Raw genomic sequence first — 16,519 nt, 5'->3', positions numbered from 1 at the left:
GCAGCAACACATGTAGACAAGCAATACAACAATACTCAGAGGCATATTCTTTACCCTTTGCGAAAAACGACTAACATTACTGCAGCTTACTGAGCAGTTGTAAGCGTCCTATTTGTGTATATCGCTTCTCTGTATTATACTGCCCCCCTAGTGGTCAAGGCACACACGCAAAGGCGCATAATGTATGGTTGGAACAGATTAATGGCATTTCCATTCATTTCAAGGGGTAAAGATGATTTGAGATATGAGAGTTACGGAATGAATTAAACTGGTAGGTCAAGGAACTGCTGTATATCGATTTGTCACACTTTGGAAAACGGTTCTGTCTTATACAAACGCGATGTGCGGCTTTTGTTACCGTAGAGGAGAGCTAAGGGTTAACGACAACTCAGTGTTGCCAATTTACCAATAAATCTTGTGACTTTTGTGGTGTTATTTTAGATACCTCTCCTACTAGACTGCAAAAGAATGGCGCTTCCACCGCTGGCTAATTTAAACATACGTCCATTTTTTTTTTAATGTCCTCGTTAACATGAGGCGCAATGCGAAGATGAGTCACGTTGCAGAACATTCTTTACTGTCGTGGATGGTAAATGCAGGAGTCTGATTGCTTTGAATGACAGTCTGCCTACTTTGTGCGATCACTCCGAGTGTACATGATATCCTCTTGCTGTGGAGAGAACAAAAAGCCAAAGAAAAAGCAAAACGGTCATTCAGAATGTGTTAAAAATTTTTTACAAAATTAGCATAGTTATCCCACAGTTGATAGAACGCCAGTGCAGTGGACTACCGAGTAGCACGTCAAGTTTTCCCCTTGTACCTCACTTCTCTCACCAAAAGTCTCCTACAATATGCTTGTTCCCTGCAACTCTAATGAGGGCAAGTGATGTAGAAAATGGATAATTGTGCCCCGTAATTGATTGTCAGTCAGTCACGGGTGTACCCCGCTTCTCTCGCCAAAAGTCAACTCGGACAGTCTCCAGCTCACCTGCAACTCTAATGAGTGGTATAGAAAATGGATGGATGGATGGATGCTGAGTCGTAATATCATGGCTGATGGGTGTACGTGTGTGAGGACACCGACTGCAATTTTCTGCAGTCCCCACCATCACTTCCACTCAATCCTCACAGCAGATGGGTGAGATTTAGACCTCCCATTCAAACAATGACCACATTTGCATTTAAACTCCCCCCAAATGCCCCACCTGCTGCCTGCACTGTCACATGGGCAAGCCCCAGGCACATCGACCTCAGGTAGACTGTGCGTATCTGCATGCAATTGAAGATGTGTACAGCTTCTTGTGGCTTTCCCGTCTGCTCCTCCAAATCAATGTGTATAATCGACAGTTGTAAAAAAAGAAGGGGGGGGGGGGGGAAAAACACTCCCCGGAACCACACGTATAATCAAGACTCCCTTTAGACTGGCAGCAGCTCATAATTCACAATCAGGCGTTGCATTGGGTCCTCAGTTTGATCAATTCTAACACAAGCTGATGCTTTAAAGTGCATTTTTAAAGCACGACACATAAGGTCAGAGCAAAAATGTTATAAAACATGACATGCCCGTTTATTTATAGTTTGCAAACTGGAATATTGATCCATGACTTCTTCAGAAGCTTTTAAGCTGTCATCGGTGTGAATTAGCATTAACTGACAGAATGACAATGAGAAAAAAATACAATAAATCACGTTAATAACTTACCCCAAGGAGAACGGCGTCTTCACCTTGGAACACCGGGATGAACTTATCTCCACGCAGGATTTCTGACCGGTTGAGTGGACGAAAACGACACAGCACCTTGATATTGCATTCTGCATTACTGTCAGCCATTGTTGTAAAAAAAAAATAAAAAAAATAAAATGAAGCTCCCTGCAACCTGTTCCCAAGTGGATGCTGGTTTACGCACACACAAGGCGATGCATTTGCAAGATTAGACTATCTACAATGATGTTTTTTTTTTTTTTTTTTTTTTTTTTTTTTACATTCAAAAGCATGGAGGATAAAAAGAAAAGGGGTTAAAATACAAAGAGAAAGAAAGAAAACAACCCCGAGGCTCAATTGGGTGGTGAACAGATGGCGGAGGGTTGCATTGGGGAGAACAGTCCAAACTGGTCCGGTCGACAGCGTCTGCAAAAAGCAGCATGCTTGCATCTCTCCCTCTCTTCCCCCACCTCTTTCTCCCTTCCCCTCTCTCGCTCTTTCTCTCGCTCTCTCTAAGAGTGGGCGGGGGCATTCGACATCCTCTCATCAGCACCACTAGATGAAGAAGAAGTGATCTGACACCATCTGGCCCCCCAAAAAACTGGAAAGTTCACTTCTAAAAATCCTAAAGAAATTCATGTACTCGACCTAAATTGGGTTGCCGGGTCAGGTGCTAAAGTACCCTCATATGGAACACCTGCAAACGCCAGTGGGGTGCAATTATAAAAATGTGCTTTTGAAAAGACAATAGTGCTTAGTTTTGCTTTGTTTAACAATGTGTTTATCTTTTGTGGTTGGAGAGCTGCACTGTTTGTTACTAATATTTTTGGTACATGCAGCACATAACACAGGAAAATGTAACCACAATGCTTTGGTATCAGGGCCGATACCGGCCTTATTTCAAGGTATTGGGTACTCGTGAAGGCGCTGTTACCAGTCACCGATACTTAAGAGAAAAGAATTTAACATCGAGTAAATCCTCCTCGAGAGTAGTTGGCACTACACTGCGTTGGTTTGATGGTTAAATAAATACAATATTTATAGTCTGGTCTCAAAAAAAAGGGAAAAAAATGTGATGCAACAACTAAAGAAATGTGTATTATTATATATTAAGAGTATTTCTGGGGTTAAATAAATAATTCCACTGAGGTTTTATTGTGTTTTACATCTATATATGACCCATAAACCATATGTTGCCCACCCATATGATAAAGGAAGCCTTTTACATGTTTAAAGCAAAAGAGTTGAAAGTTTTTTTGTTTTATTTTGGGTTAAATAGATAAATTATGTCCATTCATTTAAGGAGAACTCAGTCTTTTTTCCAATATTTTTCCATTTTTGTGGGAAAAAAAATATATATATATGACAGTTAAATTCGAAGGGGTATCTTGGAGTGTGTGTTCCGATTGCTCAATAAGTCTTTTACTGCATATTATTACGTAGATGTGCAGGCGTAACAAATGTTGTGGCATTATATCGAAGTATTAATGGACCTAATCTGAAAATGGGCCAAGGGTGTAAATCTGATGGGATTGAGTAGTTTTCGTGGATCTTTAGCGCCATCAAGTGGCAATTTTTGCCACAACACCAGACTATGACAGGAAAACTAACGTCAGTGTTATTTTTAACAATTATTTAAAAAAAACACACAAAAAAAATATTGAATGATACTTTTCATACTGATTAGCAATACAAGATAATGCTTTTTTCTAATGCGAAATTCGTACATTTGTCTCTTGGTGAAACACTTCGCATGCGCAACGAGTGTACAATTTCCTTTGCGTTTGATTTGCACACCGGGTTAAGCCGCCTCCCGCGTTTACTGTTGGTGGAGCTACAACAACACCGCCTTTGCGCGAACGCGTGCCATAATCCGAACGCCCAAGCTGTCAGCTCAAGCAAGTGACCACATCAGCCTGCGAAGCGTCCGCTTGTTGCCTTTTGTCACATTTCGGCTCAGTTAATCGATAAATAACATTCTGTCGCCGTCGTTCGTCTTGTGTCACTGTCACGGACAATGGCTGACCCCAAATACGCCAATTTACCAGGAATTGTAAGTGGCTATTGCTTAGCAGGCTAGCCTAGCTTCGGCTAACACGACTAGCTTTTGCTAACCTTGACTCAGCTGTTTTATTAGCATTCTAAACAGTTATAAATACATTACTGTAAGATTTTACCTGCTAAATGCTGTACTTGTGGTGCGCTGAAAGCCACAATAAGTGAAAGAAGTAGCTAAATCGTGTTTGAATGAGCCGGGGCGTTGGCCAGGCTAAAAGATGTTGCTGTCCGTGTGTTTTTTTGGTTCCAATTGTTATTATTTTGTTGTTTTAAATAGGCGTTTAACGAGCCGGATGTGTACGAGACGGGTGACCTGCCAGAAGATGACCAGGCTCAGTTCGAGTCGGTAAGTCGCATGTTTTAAAATATATACTGTATAATAATAATCATAGGGTGTCTATTTTCGTCCCAAATTCGTCATCAAATAAACAAAATGCTTCTGTGTAGAAAGATTGCATGGGAAAAAAAATTAACCAATAGTTCCCATTGAAAATGGTGAGGTGGAAAAAAATGAATGTGAAGGGATTCTTACTGTTGCAATGAGTTCTTGCATCCAAGTCTTATTTGCCAATCTTATCGCTTCTCCTCATGTCGTGGTCTTACTCAATTTACCAGACATTTATCAGAGTGCAGGGTCTTCGCCTCACCCAGGGCACTTCATCCAGAATTTTCCTACAAGTTCAATAATGTACCGTACCTGCCTACATACCATTTGCACTTTTTTTTTTATTTATTTTTTTTAAATTAATTTCTAATACTGGGCAGCACAGTAGCCTGAAGGTTAGCACGTCTGCCTTACAGTTCTGAGGTAAACGTGTTATGAAAAAGGATGGATGGATATTTCCTTAATTTTAAATTTCCCAAATAATATATATGACAATACAAATATACTTTGTTCTGTTTTTGTGAATTTGAATAAATCCACCTCGTCAAGGCCCTCACAAACCTTTTGGGTCTTTTTCTAGTTATGAATTAGGTTCCGTATGGTGGACTCGCATAGTTTTGTGTTGTTTCTCAATGCCATGACATTGGTTGGGGTCGTAAGCGCTGAACGGGGCTTTTTAGCACAGATTTCAAATGTTTGGACTTCTAACTTGAAGAGTTAAAACCTAATTGGCATTTTCCCTTCCATGTTGGTCTTCCCTTCTCAATACCCTTGTTGTTTTGACTCTAACCCACCTCGCCTCGGACCCTAGCTTTTACAAGTAAGATTGACTGTGTTTTATACTCCCAGTGGGCTTCAATGCTGTGCTTTTACTTGCATGATTTTTATAAATCAAACTTCCACTCTTCCCTTGTGTTGATTTGAAGGGAATTAGGAGACTGAACTGTTAATTGCAAGGGCTGAATAGTTTTCTTAATGTTTGTGTTGCTATTTTATACTTTTCAGAAAGACAGGATGAACTGTGTGTGTTCAAAGAAAGGAGTGTTGTATTAAAAACTGTATTTCCACCTCCTCTCTCTAACTTGTCATGCTCTCTAGCAGCTGCTTCATGGCTAACCTTATTTCTCGCTCTGACGAACTTGGCTGTTTAAAAGCCTCCACGCGCTCTACATCATAATAGCACTTTATCTTAATATCAGGCGTAATGCATGTGACACAAGTGTTTTCCACTAAAACTGTGTCGTGAACTTTACGAGGTGTATCAGGAAAGTTCCTGAACGGGTGTCACGAAAGATACTTCAAATAATTCTCATTTACTATACACTGCATGGGGTAAGTGACGATTGAGATTTTTTTTTTGGTTTTGTTTGGTTTTTTTCCTGCGCTCAAGAGCCACATTTGGGATATGCGTCATGGCCGTTTAAAAAAAAAAAATAACAACAACGCATAGATGGGATGTACCCTGTCAATGTAAGCTTGACCTTCATTTATTTTTACATCAATAGCGGAACAGTCAGTCCAGGCCAACTAAATTTAATATATGTACTATTTATATATCATTGTTTACTTCCTTGTTCCCTCTGCTTGCTGTTAATGCTTGTGGAGTTATTGACATGTAATTTAGGCATCTGCACTTGAAATGTACATGGAAATAGACTCGGATATAGGCATTCAGTTGGAATTGGTCACTTTGGACCTGTGGTGTAAATCCGGATATAATGTGCTCCACTTTTATGTTTGGAAATGCATGAGAAAATCTTGTGCCCGGATACATGGCGGTTGTCCATAATAATGCATTTGTAGTGTGTATAGAGTGAAAGAGAGAAGCACCCCTCCCCCCTCCCCCCCCCCCCCCCCCCCCCCCCCCCCCCCCCCCCCGCCAACGCCCCTACCTCACACTGTGTCACAACTGGGGGAAGACAGAAAGAACTGGAGCCATCCTAAGATGATTTTAGGGTGCTCACTGAAGCATTCACTACTTTCTTTCTTATCTTCTTTCCCTGCTCCCAGTAAGCTGATCCTGTTGTGTGTGAGTGTGTGTGTGTGATAACCACATTAATGTGTTGTCTCTCTCTCCCACCCGTAACTGTTTTTATGCTCTTTCTAACTCTCTTTGGAAACCCAAGGAGCTGGTAAGAGCCTGACTAACCCTCCTCGTCTCCATCCCGCTTCCTCCCCTCCCGACCTGCATCAGTGTAACCTTTCCAGTGTCGCCTCGTTTGCTATTATTTGTCTGTCGGTGTTTTAATCCAAAGTCTTCACTTCATCATCATACTTATAAAACAGTCAACACGTTTGCTTCCTTGTTCCATTCACGTACCGTCGTGGTGTTCCACAACTTCATAATGAGTTCAACATTTTGAAGATTAGTTTTAGTCCTACACTGCTTTTTAATCATACTGAAATCACCAAGGAATTTAGCCCCAAACTAATCTGCATCGTTTTAATGTTGTCATTCATTTGTGATTCATTTATGACAATCATTTTAATTTCAAAGGAAATCTGTCTAAAGACATTTTGTTGGGTGGCGGTGATCAAGTTGACCTGCCAGGTTTATCTTTCTTTTTTTTTTTTTTTTTTTAATGATGTCCAAAATACAGGGGGTCCTTGGTTTACAACGGCTAGAAGGTTCCATTCCTACGTTGGAGACGTAACCTGAATTTAAACGTAAAATGGAATGTGGCGTCCAGTCTATCACTGACGTATGCCAACGCAGAAGCCCTATATTGTTGTGAAAAACACTTCTAGGCCATAAATATAAAACAATCCATTGATAAACAGTAGGGATGGCGCTAAATGAGCATGACAATGTATTCATACCCTGCTGCACAAGGTAGTTCATTACACACCGTTCGTAAACCTCAAAAAGGACCCTCTGCATATTTATTTTCTGTGTAGACGCGTCCGACTTTCTTTTGTCTTCCCCCGATAACAGGAGGAGCTGTGCAGCGACAGCGTGGAGAGAATTGTGGTCAACCCAAACGCAGCTTACGACAAATTCAAGGACAAGCATGTCAACACCAAAGGACTGGGTCAGCTTCTACATAATGAATGAAGCCAAAAAGTCCACTAACTGCTCTGGCCTTTGATTTAGGCTTCGTCTCATCCTCGCTTTCCTTTGCAGACTTCTCAGACAGAATTAGTAAAAGCAGAAGAGTGGGCTACGAGTCTGGAGAATTTGAAATTGTGAGTACAGTCTGTTCGGGACACGCCTTTGAATCTGTTAGGAGGCATTCCATCAGAATCAAATAAATATGAGTAAACCAGGATTTTGAAGGTTGACTCTTAATAGGGCACTTAAATACATTTTCGCGTAATCCGGGTAAAACAAGCATATTTCATGCTATTTCTCCATCACATGCACTGATGATTCAGTTGAGTAAGTCCCCCCCTTAATCTATTGGCAATTTTTTTTCTACTCATTTCAGGTGAAATTGGTTGAAACAAGTGAAAATTGTCTAAAAATAAGTTACTTTTTAGATAACGAATCTTATTTCTAAGTGTTATGTATTATTTTTTTACCAGAACTAAGAGACAATTTTTTTGGTAAACTTTTGAGTTTTCACTGTGTGAATGAGACTTTGTTGGTATTTTTGGATAGGGCTGCATTTTTTAAATTTTTTTTTAACGTTTTGAATGGGTTGGGTCGGGGGGGGGCACCTAATATTTAACTCAACATTCATGTTTTTGGTCTTCAATGAGAATGATTGAGAATGAAAATGATTGTAGGGCTGAAGCGATGACTGCAATAACTGGAATATTTCAATTGTAATGAAAAGGTCAAAACCTCCGCCTCGAAGCTTCACAGGGATAATTTTTCCGCATGGAATAATCTTACTGCGGACACACGCATGCACCATTGCAAATGATCCATCCATTTTCTATACTGCTTCTTATCACTAAAGTCGCAGGACCACTCCAATTTCTTTTCTCGCATGTATGCATGTCCACAACAAAGCAAAATGTCTATATTTATGCTTGACCTATACCAATTCCGCAGCTTAACTTCCCATATAAATTCCACCCCTTTGCAACCTTATTTTCTGTGTTTTTCCCTTTTTGTGGTGCAGCTGGGAGAGGGCTGCGGTGTCAAGGAGACGCCCCAGCAGAAATACCAACGCCTGGTGAACGAGATCCAGGAGCTCTGTCAGGAGGTGGACACCATCCAGGTAGCGTCACGCACACACTCAGACAGTCACACACACGCACACTCATTGAATTGTCATCACTTATTAGTGTGACACTGTTACAATGTCACGTATTGACTGTGCCGCCAGGCCGTCACAAAGGAAAGCAACGCGGAAGAGCGCCTGACCCCGGTGGTCCTCGCACAGCAGGCGGCCCAGCTCAAGCAGCATCTGGTTTCGGCTCACCTTGACTCACTTCTGGGACCGCAGGCGCACATCAACCTGGCGGATCCGGACGGAGCGCTGGCCAGGTGAGCCGCCCCACGCGTACAGCCTGCCGAGAATGAAGTCATTATAAAACATTTTCTTTAAAGTGCCACGAGAAGGCACACTCGGTGAGCACCGAACTTACTTTTCATTGGATTATTTTTATACTCATGGCCAAGAAATGTTTTTTGAACAAATATTTACTGTAGATGATTTGACTACCGTGTTAGCGTAGGTTAGCGATAGACGACAGCGTGTCCTACGTCGCCGCCGTAGGAGCGGAACTCCGTCGTACACCGAGGAACCCCCTTGTAACCATTTGGCTGCGTCTCCTTCCTCAGGCGCCTGCTCACACAGCTAGAGGCGGCCAAGGGCAGTCGCAGCAGCTCTGCGGGAGACGGCAAGGTGCCGGCGTCGGCCAAGGGCCCGGACGGAGTGGTCCTCTACGAGCTGCACAGCAGACCTGAGCAGGAGAAGTTCAACGAGTCTGCCAAGGTTAAAAAAAAAAGAAGAAATAAAACTAAACTCCAGTGAACCCCCGTTTATTGCAGAGGGTGTCTTTCTAGACTCATCCACAATAACTGAAAACCTCTGATAGAGATCATACAAAAAAAAATCTAGTTTTCCACCCCACACGCTTTAAACACACTCACACTAATTTAAAACACACTTTTAAAACAAAAACTTAATTTGAACACAAATATTTCTAAGCATTAAAAAGCGCTGTGTGCTGTGAATACCCCTAGATGGCAGTAACGTCTAAGGTATCGTATTCATGGGGTTATGTTGAGAGTTGAAGCCGACCTACTTAGTTAGCTATACAACTGCCATGTTAACTCTGGCCTTCCTGAATCATTTCAGGATCTTAATCCTTTGTCAAAGACGTGGGCTGCTCGGGGGGCCATCTTAGGACTGAAAACGAAATTGAAAGTGTTTGTCCGAGAATCCGTGCCGTTACCAGCAGCCAATCGGAGCCCAAGAGAATGAAAATCCAGAAAGACTGCTTAAATATTCACTATTTTATGTACACTGTACATATATGTACACTGATTATTATTATTATTTTTTTTTACTGCATTTTATTCAACATTTGCTTTCCATACTTTACAGCAGCGCTTCTCCAGCTTTTTACAACAATTACACCCCCCCCAAAATTCACAGCTCTCCAAATACTACCATGTTGGCCAACATTAGAATAGTGTAGTAAGCACAGGCAGGGATTTTATTCCTAAAATGTATATTTAATATTGTAAGCCACTGATGCAGTTAACATTCACACTGTGCTAAAATATCAGTAAAAAATTGAAATAATGATTCAATTAAAATGCATTCCAAATGTAATCAAATAAATGTTTGAAAACAAACAGTTACACAAGGTTAAATGCAAATGCATTGCAGTTAAAAGTTAAGTACAGCTGAACTATACTTAACAAATGTACTGTATTTAAAAAAAAAAATAATAATAATAATTTTTTTTAAAGCCACTGTAACATTATATACACAGTTTGAACATTTCATTCAGTAATTATTTTGTGTACCACTTGTGCTAGTACCACACTTTAAGAGAATAACCCATTAAAAAAAAAAACAATTGCTGGGCAGGCAGTGCTGAACTGACAGTAGTTGGACGAGTGTTTTTAATTGCGCTACGCCGTTCTCTCTGTAGATGGCAGAATTGGAGAAGCGTCTGGCAGACCTGGAGATGGCTGTTGGCTCAGCATCAGACAAGCAGGTACTGGCACTGATTCCATGTCTGCTTCCCTCTCTTCAAACCTCACACGCAAAGTGTATTCATGCTCCCATTGCTATGGATACGTAACCTCAAACGTTGATTTATATGAATGTAATTAATGTATTCTGTCCTCCTCGGCGTTTCCACTGCAGGGTCCTCTGAGCGCCGGCATGCAAGGAGTCAGTTTGACGGTGAGTCGTCCACGTAACTGTGTCGTCGCCATCCGCCGTAGCCAAAGAAGGAGGTCACACTTCAGAGATGACATCACTTCCTGTCACACAGTTTACTACATATTTCCTTATTAACTCAGACCCGTTTTTGCTTCAGGATACATTGGAACTCCTCCAGGCCAGGGTCAGTGCGCTGGACTCTGCTACTTTGGATCAAGTGGAGGCCAGGCTGCAGGTACGCCTTGCACCAAGGGTGTGCAAACTTTTATGGACAGACATACCAGGTCATTCAGTCATGAGGAAAATAAAGAAAAAGTTAAATAGTTATAATTTTTTTTATATACAATGATAGAATGCCAGGTTGTTGTGATACAAAAGATCAAGATAAATCATTTCAAAACTTAAATTTTTTTTTTTTTTTACCAATAATGTAACTTATAACCTGTAGGTAAGTCCTCATAACTGTGGATGTTCTTGTAGGCTTTTATGACTGATGTATATATTGCTTTTGTCTGTCAAAATAAAAATAAAAAACAGATTCAAATTATTATTTTTTTGCCAAAATGATTCATTATTGTCGTAAAATCATTCATCCACATCCAATAAGTTGCTGTTACGTATCCTTGGGTCAGTTGAAAGGCGCCATAGTGTTTTCCCCGCTTTTCGTGGTGGACTGGGACCGAGCCCTGGTGTGAATGAAATAATACAACCCATAAAGGTTTACAAGGCCAGGGCCATCTACTATTCAACAATCTTTGCCATTCTTGGTCCCGAACCCCCACGAATAGAGAGAGTTGAATCTACATAAAAACAGACTCACAAAAGCACAAGAAAATAGCACTATTTTCACATTATTTGACTTTGAGGGTTCCAGTCTATTCAATGAAATTGTGTCGACAGGGCGTCATGTACAGTATCTAACACGACTACAATTGGATTGTAATTCCTCCCTTTTAAGAGCGTGCTCGGGAAGATGAACGAGATCGCCAAACACAAAACAGCCATTGAGGATGCCGACGCACAAAACAAGGTGAGCGCTCGCTTGACTTTGGATCTACTCGCATGCAAGTCAAAGGTTTTGCTGTTTTTGTTAAGCTTGAATATGTGTTTGTAGCTGTCACAGCTGTATGACGCGGTGCAGAAGTGGGAGGCCACGTCCACATCAGTGCCTCAGGTGGTCCAGAGGCTGGTCACAGTCAAGGAGCTGCACGAGCAAGGTGACAAATTCTCAGGACCCAACAATGCGTGGCATATTGCCAACGCGCTGGCGTAGTGTCGCTCGGAACCACGGTACCCGCGGGAGTTCACCGACGTGGAATATATGTAGGTTAGCGGGGGAGGGGCGAATAGTTGGAAATGCGTACTAATGTCGTCATCGCCGTCTGAGGCAACGTGTACAAACGGAGTGTAACACTTGACAATGTGAGAATGAAATGCGTATTTATGATTTCATCGTAAAACAAGGCATTTTATCACCAAGCCTTGAGCTGTCCCATTATCAGTCAAGATGATGTTTACACTCATCATAAAGGAGACATTGTTTTAGTATTTATTTATTGTAACGATTTAAAAACGTTGCCAATTCTCTCATCCTGTTTGACATCCTTTTGTCAAAATGGCTCAAGAATTATAGGGCACTTTACACCCCCAGTTCGTGTCTTGCTGAAATTAGCCCATTTTGAGAGGCGGGCCCTGTCTCATTCAAATGAGCGACTCTATACCCCAACCCAGATACTGACGGGCCATACAGAGTTAACTGTATTGTGGCAGTGAACTCAGTTCAACATGTGTCACAGTAAGCAATTTGGCATAATAGTGAACTTTTAATTTGGAAAGAGGTTTCAAGCTGTTTAATGCCACTTCCAGTTGATGTTTACTGCCAAAGACAATTATACCTTGTGTATTTAAAATAATCAAACTATGTTGCCTTAAGAACAGCCCACTAGCTTAATGCTAACATAAATAGAAAATGCTGTCAACGGATAGAATCGATAGTTGCAGTTTTACAACCCTTTAAGCAACGGATATTTGAACACAAATGGTGGACTAACATTTGTAGGCAGATAATATAACAATACTCCCAGGCATATATTCTTTATCATCTAAAGAATGAATAATTTTACAGCAACTTACTGAGTATTTGTCGAAGTCTATTCTTCATTTGTGTGCATGACTCGACAGAATTTTCATGCCTCCCGATGTTCAACACACCAGAATTGGATTGCAGCATTAAATCTTGATCCACAAACTGTTTAATGCCTTACATTCTATTTAATTATCTTGTCATTCTGTTTGTATAAAGTACAATGGTATCGAGTGCTATTTTCCCTATTTAAAAAACAAAATTGGGGGTTTGGTGGGGCTGGAATGGCTCGATAGTATTTTAATTTCAATGAGGACCTTTTTTTTGGAACGAGCGTGGTCACAGCACTTGCTGTGTTTGTATACAAGCCGTTAAAAAGTCAATGTTTAAGGAAGGTCTTTTTTGGGTGTGTCACACAGCTATGCAGTTTGGTCAACTGCTCACACATCTGGACACCACTCAGCAGATGATCAACAACTCTCTGAAGGACAACAACACACTGCTGACGCAGGTAAAGACCGCACCACCCCATAAGATGACACTGGAACCTTTAAAATGTGACTTAAAACATTTATGCACAGTTGATAAAGGTTTTGTGATGGTGACAGTTCAAAATCGGTCAACCAGCATTTAATAGCTACTCTATGACAGTGTCAATCAACATCAAACATTTGTGAGTTTTACGTACAGCTCTCGTGTCGGATTTCAAAAAGTTGCTGCTCTTCACATCAAAGACGTCCTCCTCCCCATCTTCTCATGTGTCAGGTCCAGCAGACGATGAAGGAAAACCTGGTGGCCATCGAGGAGAACTTCGCCACGCTCGACCAGCGGATGAAAAAGGTGTCCAAATAAAACTGGCCAAAAAAAGAAATAAAAAAAGAAAACAAATCATTTGGGTGTCAACATGGACAAATGAGAGTCCCACATTGACTCTTCTGCCCACCCCCTCCCCCTACTGCTCTCTTCCTCCACCTATGCCTTCTTCACTAAGTGGAATGTTGGGAAAGATTTGAAAAGAAGACCAAATTTCCTCAAGTTAATTGAACTGACTGCTTTGGATTTTATGATTAGTAGAACTGACGATTCAAGATGAGACTGGATTTGCACTGTAGTTTATACTCATCCTGTTAAATGGCTCACAGTAATGTTGGAAGGATACATTAGAGATGTTTAGGAAAAAAATAAATGTTGTGGGGCCCCAGAAGGAAAAATGTGTAAATATATCCAAATTACCTTGTTTGCTTGAGCTCAGTCGATCATTTGTATTTATATTATGACTGGGACACACCACACACACTTTTAATCTGCATTGCCATTGCCTACAATTCAAATGTATAATGGTCACGGAATATGATCAATAAAACAGATTAACTCGATTTGTATGTATTCCAAGTGTAGAGTTCTTCCAACTGTTATACTCGTTGAGAAGCAGTAGGTGGCAGCATAGCACTTATTAAAGGACACAAAACTATATGGAGGAAAAACATCTATAGGTTCAATCGTGAGTAAGAGAAACTTGGTCCAGCCTGGTCTGGTCGCCAGTCCAGTTTTCTTTCAAATAAAAATCAATTGCTCCACTAAAATAATCACCTACCCACACACATCTGGGCCCGCATTACATATAACTTTTTATTATGTCTATTTTTAAAAAATGTGTTTTAGTAAAGGAAGTCAGACCTCCAGGGTGTTACACAGCTGAAATAGAGAAGGGCGTGTCCTCACTGTACATGCAGTGTATCATGTGTATGTGCTCATCTATCGGACTGCCAGACCATCTGGACTCAATTTGATCACACAACACTGTTACTGTCAAGTAAGAGCAGGAGGACTGATGATGATGAATGAATCTCGTTGAGGAGTGAGTTTAAGTTTGGGACGCTTCCAATGCTACGTTTCTCACGATTGGTTCTTAAAACCAATGTTGGTGCTAGCCAATTTTCCTCAAGTGACTGCTCATATCTTGAAAAACTTTTAAGTCGAGGAAGTCGTATCTCAGGACACCACTGTAGTTAGTAAAAAAAATAAAAATAAATCCACATAAATACAGTGGTGCAATCCATTTTAAAATCACTGTCCAACTTGAAACCCAAGTTTGAGACAGCTGGGTTCAGAAAGAGGTTGCGAGGAGAAGGCTTCTTTCTTCTAAATGGAAGGAAATCCCATGCTTACTCAAGACAGACCCTAGGAGCAACGATTACAAAGTGAAAAGCAGCGGCCCTAAAACTGAACCGTGTGGAACGTCAAAAGACCGTTAAGTTGTACATCATAGGTCACAAAGCCCACTCTTTGAAAAGCTTTGAAAATTATTTGATCTGATGTCATTGTTTTTCGTACATCAAATAAAGCTGCGGTGCGCTAATCAATAAAGGTCCGGTGATTGACTTAGCCAGTCCAAGACCTTCCACTTTTTCCCCCTGATGAAGTCCTTTGTTGTGTTGCCAGTGTGTTTTGGGTCACTGACTTGTTGCATGATGAAGCTTCTCCCGATTCGTTTGGATGCATTTTTCTGTAAATTGCCAGACAATATTGTTTTGTAGACTTCAGAATTCATTCTGCTGCTACCATCATATTATCAATAAAGACTAGTGAGCCCGTTCCAGAAGCAGCCATGCAAGCCCAAGCCATGACATTACCTCCACCATGCTTTACAGAGGAGTTTGTGTGTTTTGGATCATAAGCAGATCCTTTCTTTCTCCATACTTTGGCCTTTGGTAGAGGTTAATCTTGGGCTCATCAGTCCATAAAACTTTGTTCCAAAACTTTTTGTGGCTCACCGCTGTACTTCTTTGCAAAATCCAATCTGGCCTTCTGATTCTTTTTCACTGATTAGTCGTTTGCATCATGTGGTATGGCCTGTATAGTTCTTCTCTCGAAGTCTTCGAACAGTGGATTGTGATACCTTCACCCCTGCCCTGCGGAGGTTCGGCAGTGATGTCACTGACTGTTGCCTTTGGGCGTTTCTTCACATCTCTCACGTTTCTGTCATCAACTGCCCTGAGCTGACCTGTTCGATGTCTGTTGCTCAGTACAGCAGTAGTTTTTCTTTTTCAGGACATTCCAAATTGTTGTATTGGCTATGCCCAATGTTTGTGCAATAGCTCCGATCGAGTTTTCCTCTTCTCTCAGCTTCAAAATGATTTGCTTTTCTCCCATAGACTTCCCTCTGGCATTCATGTTTGCTTAACAGCAAATGCAGTTTTCACAAGTGAAAGCCAAAGCCAAAAACAAGCACGATCTAATGTTGAGGCAATCACTCTAAAAGGCAACACAACACCTGAGCAACTAGAAACACCCATCAGTCACATATTCCAATACTTTTGCTCACTTGAAAAGTGGGTGGGTACAAACAAAAGGTGCTCTGTCCTGAGTTAACACATCTAGATGTAAATACCGTGAAATAAAAGCTGCAATTCTGAACTTTTGTCTCATTCATCTTTTGATCTGAAGCCCAAATGTGTTCAATAAACAACAAAAACAAAGGAATTGACCTTGCCGTTCCAATGCTTTTGGAGGAGACTGTACCTTGTGAAGCCATGTTAGACTTCAGGCTTTATCCTATCACCACATTAACAGCTGTATCGCTTCGTCTAGCCTCGGAGCCTGGATGCTTTCCGACAGCTGCTGTGTGTGCACGTATTTATGGGTGGGTGTGGGGGGGGAATCGAGGGGATGGGGGGGGTGCCTGTGTGTGTGTGCTGTGGTGAGCTGACTGGGTGTGGCGTGAGTCTTGACTGAGGTAGCGTGGTGCTCAGCAGGAAATGGAACTTGCTGCAATGCAGGAAATCGTCTGGCTACTCGCTACAACCTGTAAAGCGCAACTCAACTTTAGAGGTTCCACTTGAGTGCCTTTTAGCTATTGTTAAATGAAGAACTCTGGCGCCGTCAACTTTGCAACTTTGGAGGTTTTACTTTTTTTACTACTACTTTTTTTTTTTTATTTAGTTCTATTTCACAACACTTAACTTATTTTTGCAGTGGTATTTGAAATATTACAA

The 16,519-nt window shown here is 41.2% G+C and overlaps 2 protein-coding genes across 3 annotated transcripts in view; one reads left to right on the top strand and one right to left on the bottom strand.

Moving 5' to 3' along the window:
* Window positions 1-2,150, bottom strand: part of kif5ab (kinesin family member 5A, b) — a 63,262-nt gene extending 61,112 nt beyond the window's left edge. The window contains exon 1 of the mRNA XM_061785698.1: window positions 1,703-2,150. Coding sequence (XP_061641682.1) covers window positions 1,703-1,831 — 129 coding nt within the window. The 5' untranslated portion in view covers window positions 1,832-2,150. The remainder of the gene's footprint in view (window positions 1-1,702) is intronic.
* Window positions 2,151-3,545: 1,395 nt separating this feature from the next.
* On the top strand, window positions 3,546-13,900 carry dctn2 (dynactin 2 (p50)). 2 transcript variants are annotated; one of them, XM_061785630.1, is made up of 14 exons: window positions 3,546-3,755; window positions 4,038-4,106; window positions 7,081-7,177; window positions 7,270-7,331; window positions 8,216-8,314; window positions 8,423-8,583; window positions 8,881-9,034; window positions 10,206-10,271; window positions 10,424-10,462; window positions 10,599-10,676; window positions 11,400-11,471; window positions 11,556-11,658; window positions 12,944-13,035; window positions 13,215-13,900. In XM_061785630.1, the coding sequence occupies exons 1-14, from the start codon at window positions 3,720-3,722 to the stop codon at window positions 13,374-13,376; spliced, it is 1,290 nt and encodes a 429-aa protein (XP_061641614.1). In that variant the 5' UTR covers window positions 3,546-3,719; the 3' UTR covers window positions 13,377-13,900. The 2 variants fall into 2 exon arrangements, with proteins under 2 accessions (XP_061641614.1, XP_061641615.1); XM_061785631.1 differs by having other exon boundaries at window positions 3,549-3,755; window positions 13,290-13,900.
* The last annotated feature ends 2,619 nt before the right edge of the window (window positions 13,901-16,519 follow it).

Source organism: Phyllopteryx taeniolatus, chromosome 9 (assembly GCF_024500385.1).
Source record: "Phyllopteryx taeniolatus isolate TA_2022b chromosome 9, UOR_Ptae_1.2, whole genome shotgun sequence".
Classification (NCBI taxonomy): domain Eukaryota; kingdom Metazoa; phylum Chordata; class Actinopteri; order Syngnathiformes; family Syngnathidae; genus Phyllopteryx; species Phyllopteryx taeniolatus.
The sequence above is the reverse complement of the archived record's forward strand: the minus strand, read 5'-3'. Positions and strand labels throughout refer to the sequence as shown.

Coding starts and splice junctions, on each gene's coding strand:
- dctn2 (XM_061785630.1), top strand. CDS start 3,720: ATGGCTGACCCCAAATACGCCAATTTACCAGGAATT. Junction 8,315..8,422: donor AGGAGGTGGACACCATCCAG/GTAGCGTCACGC, acceptor CTGTGCCGCCAG/GCCGTCACAAAGGAAAGCAA. Junction 13,036..13,214: donor ACAACACACTGCTGACGCAG/GTAAAGACCGCA, acceptor TTTTACGTACAG/CTCTCGTGTCGGATTTCAAA.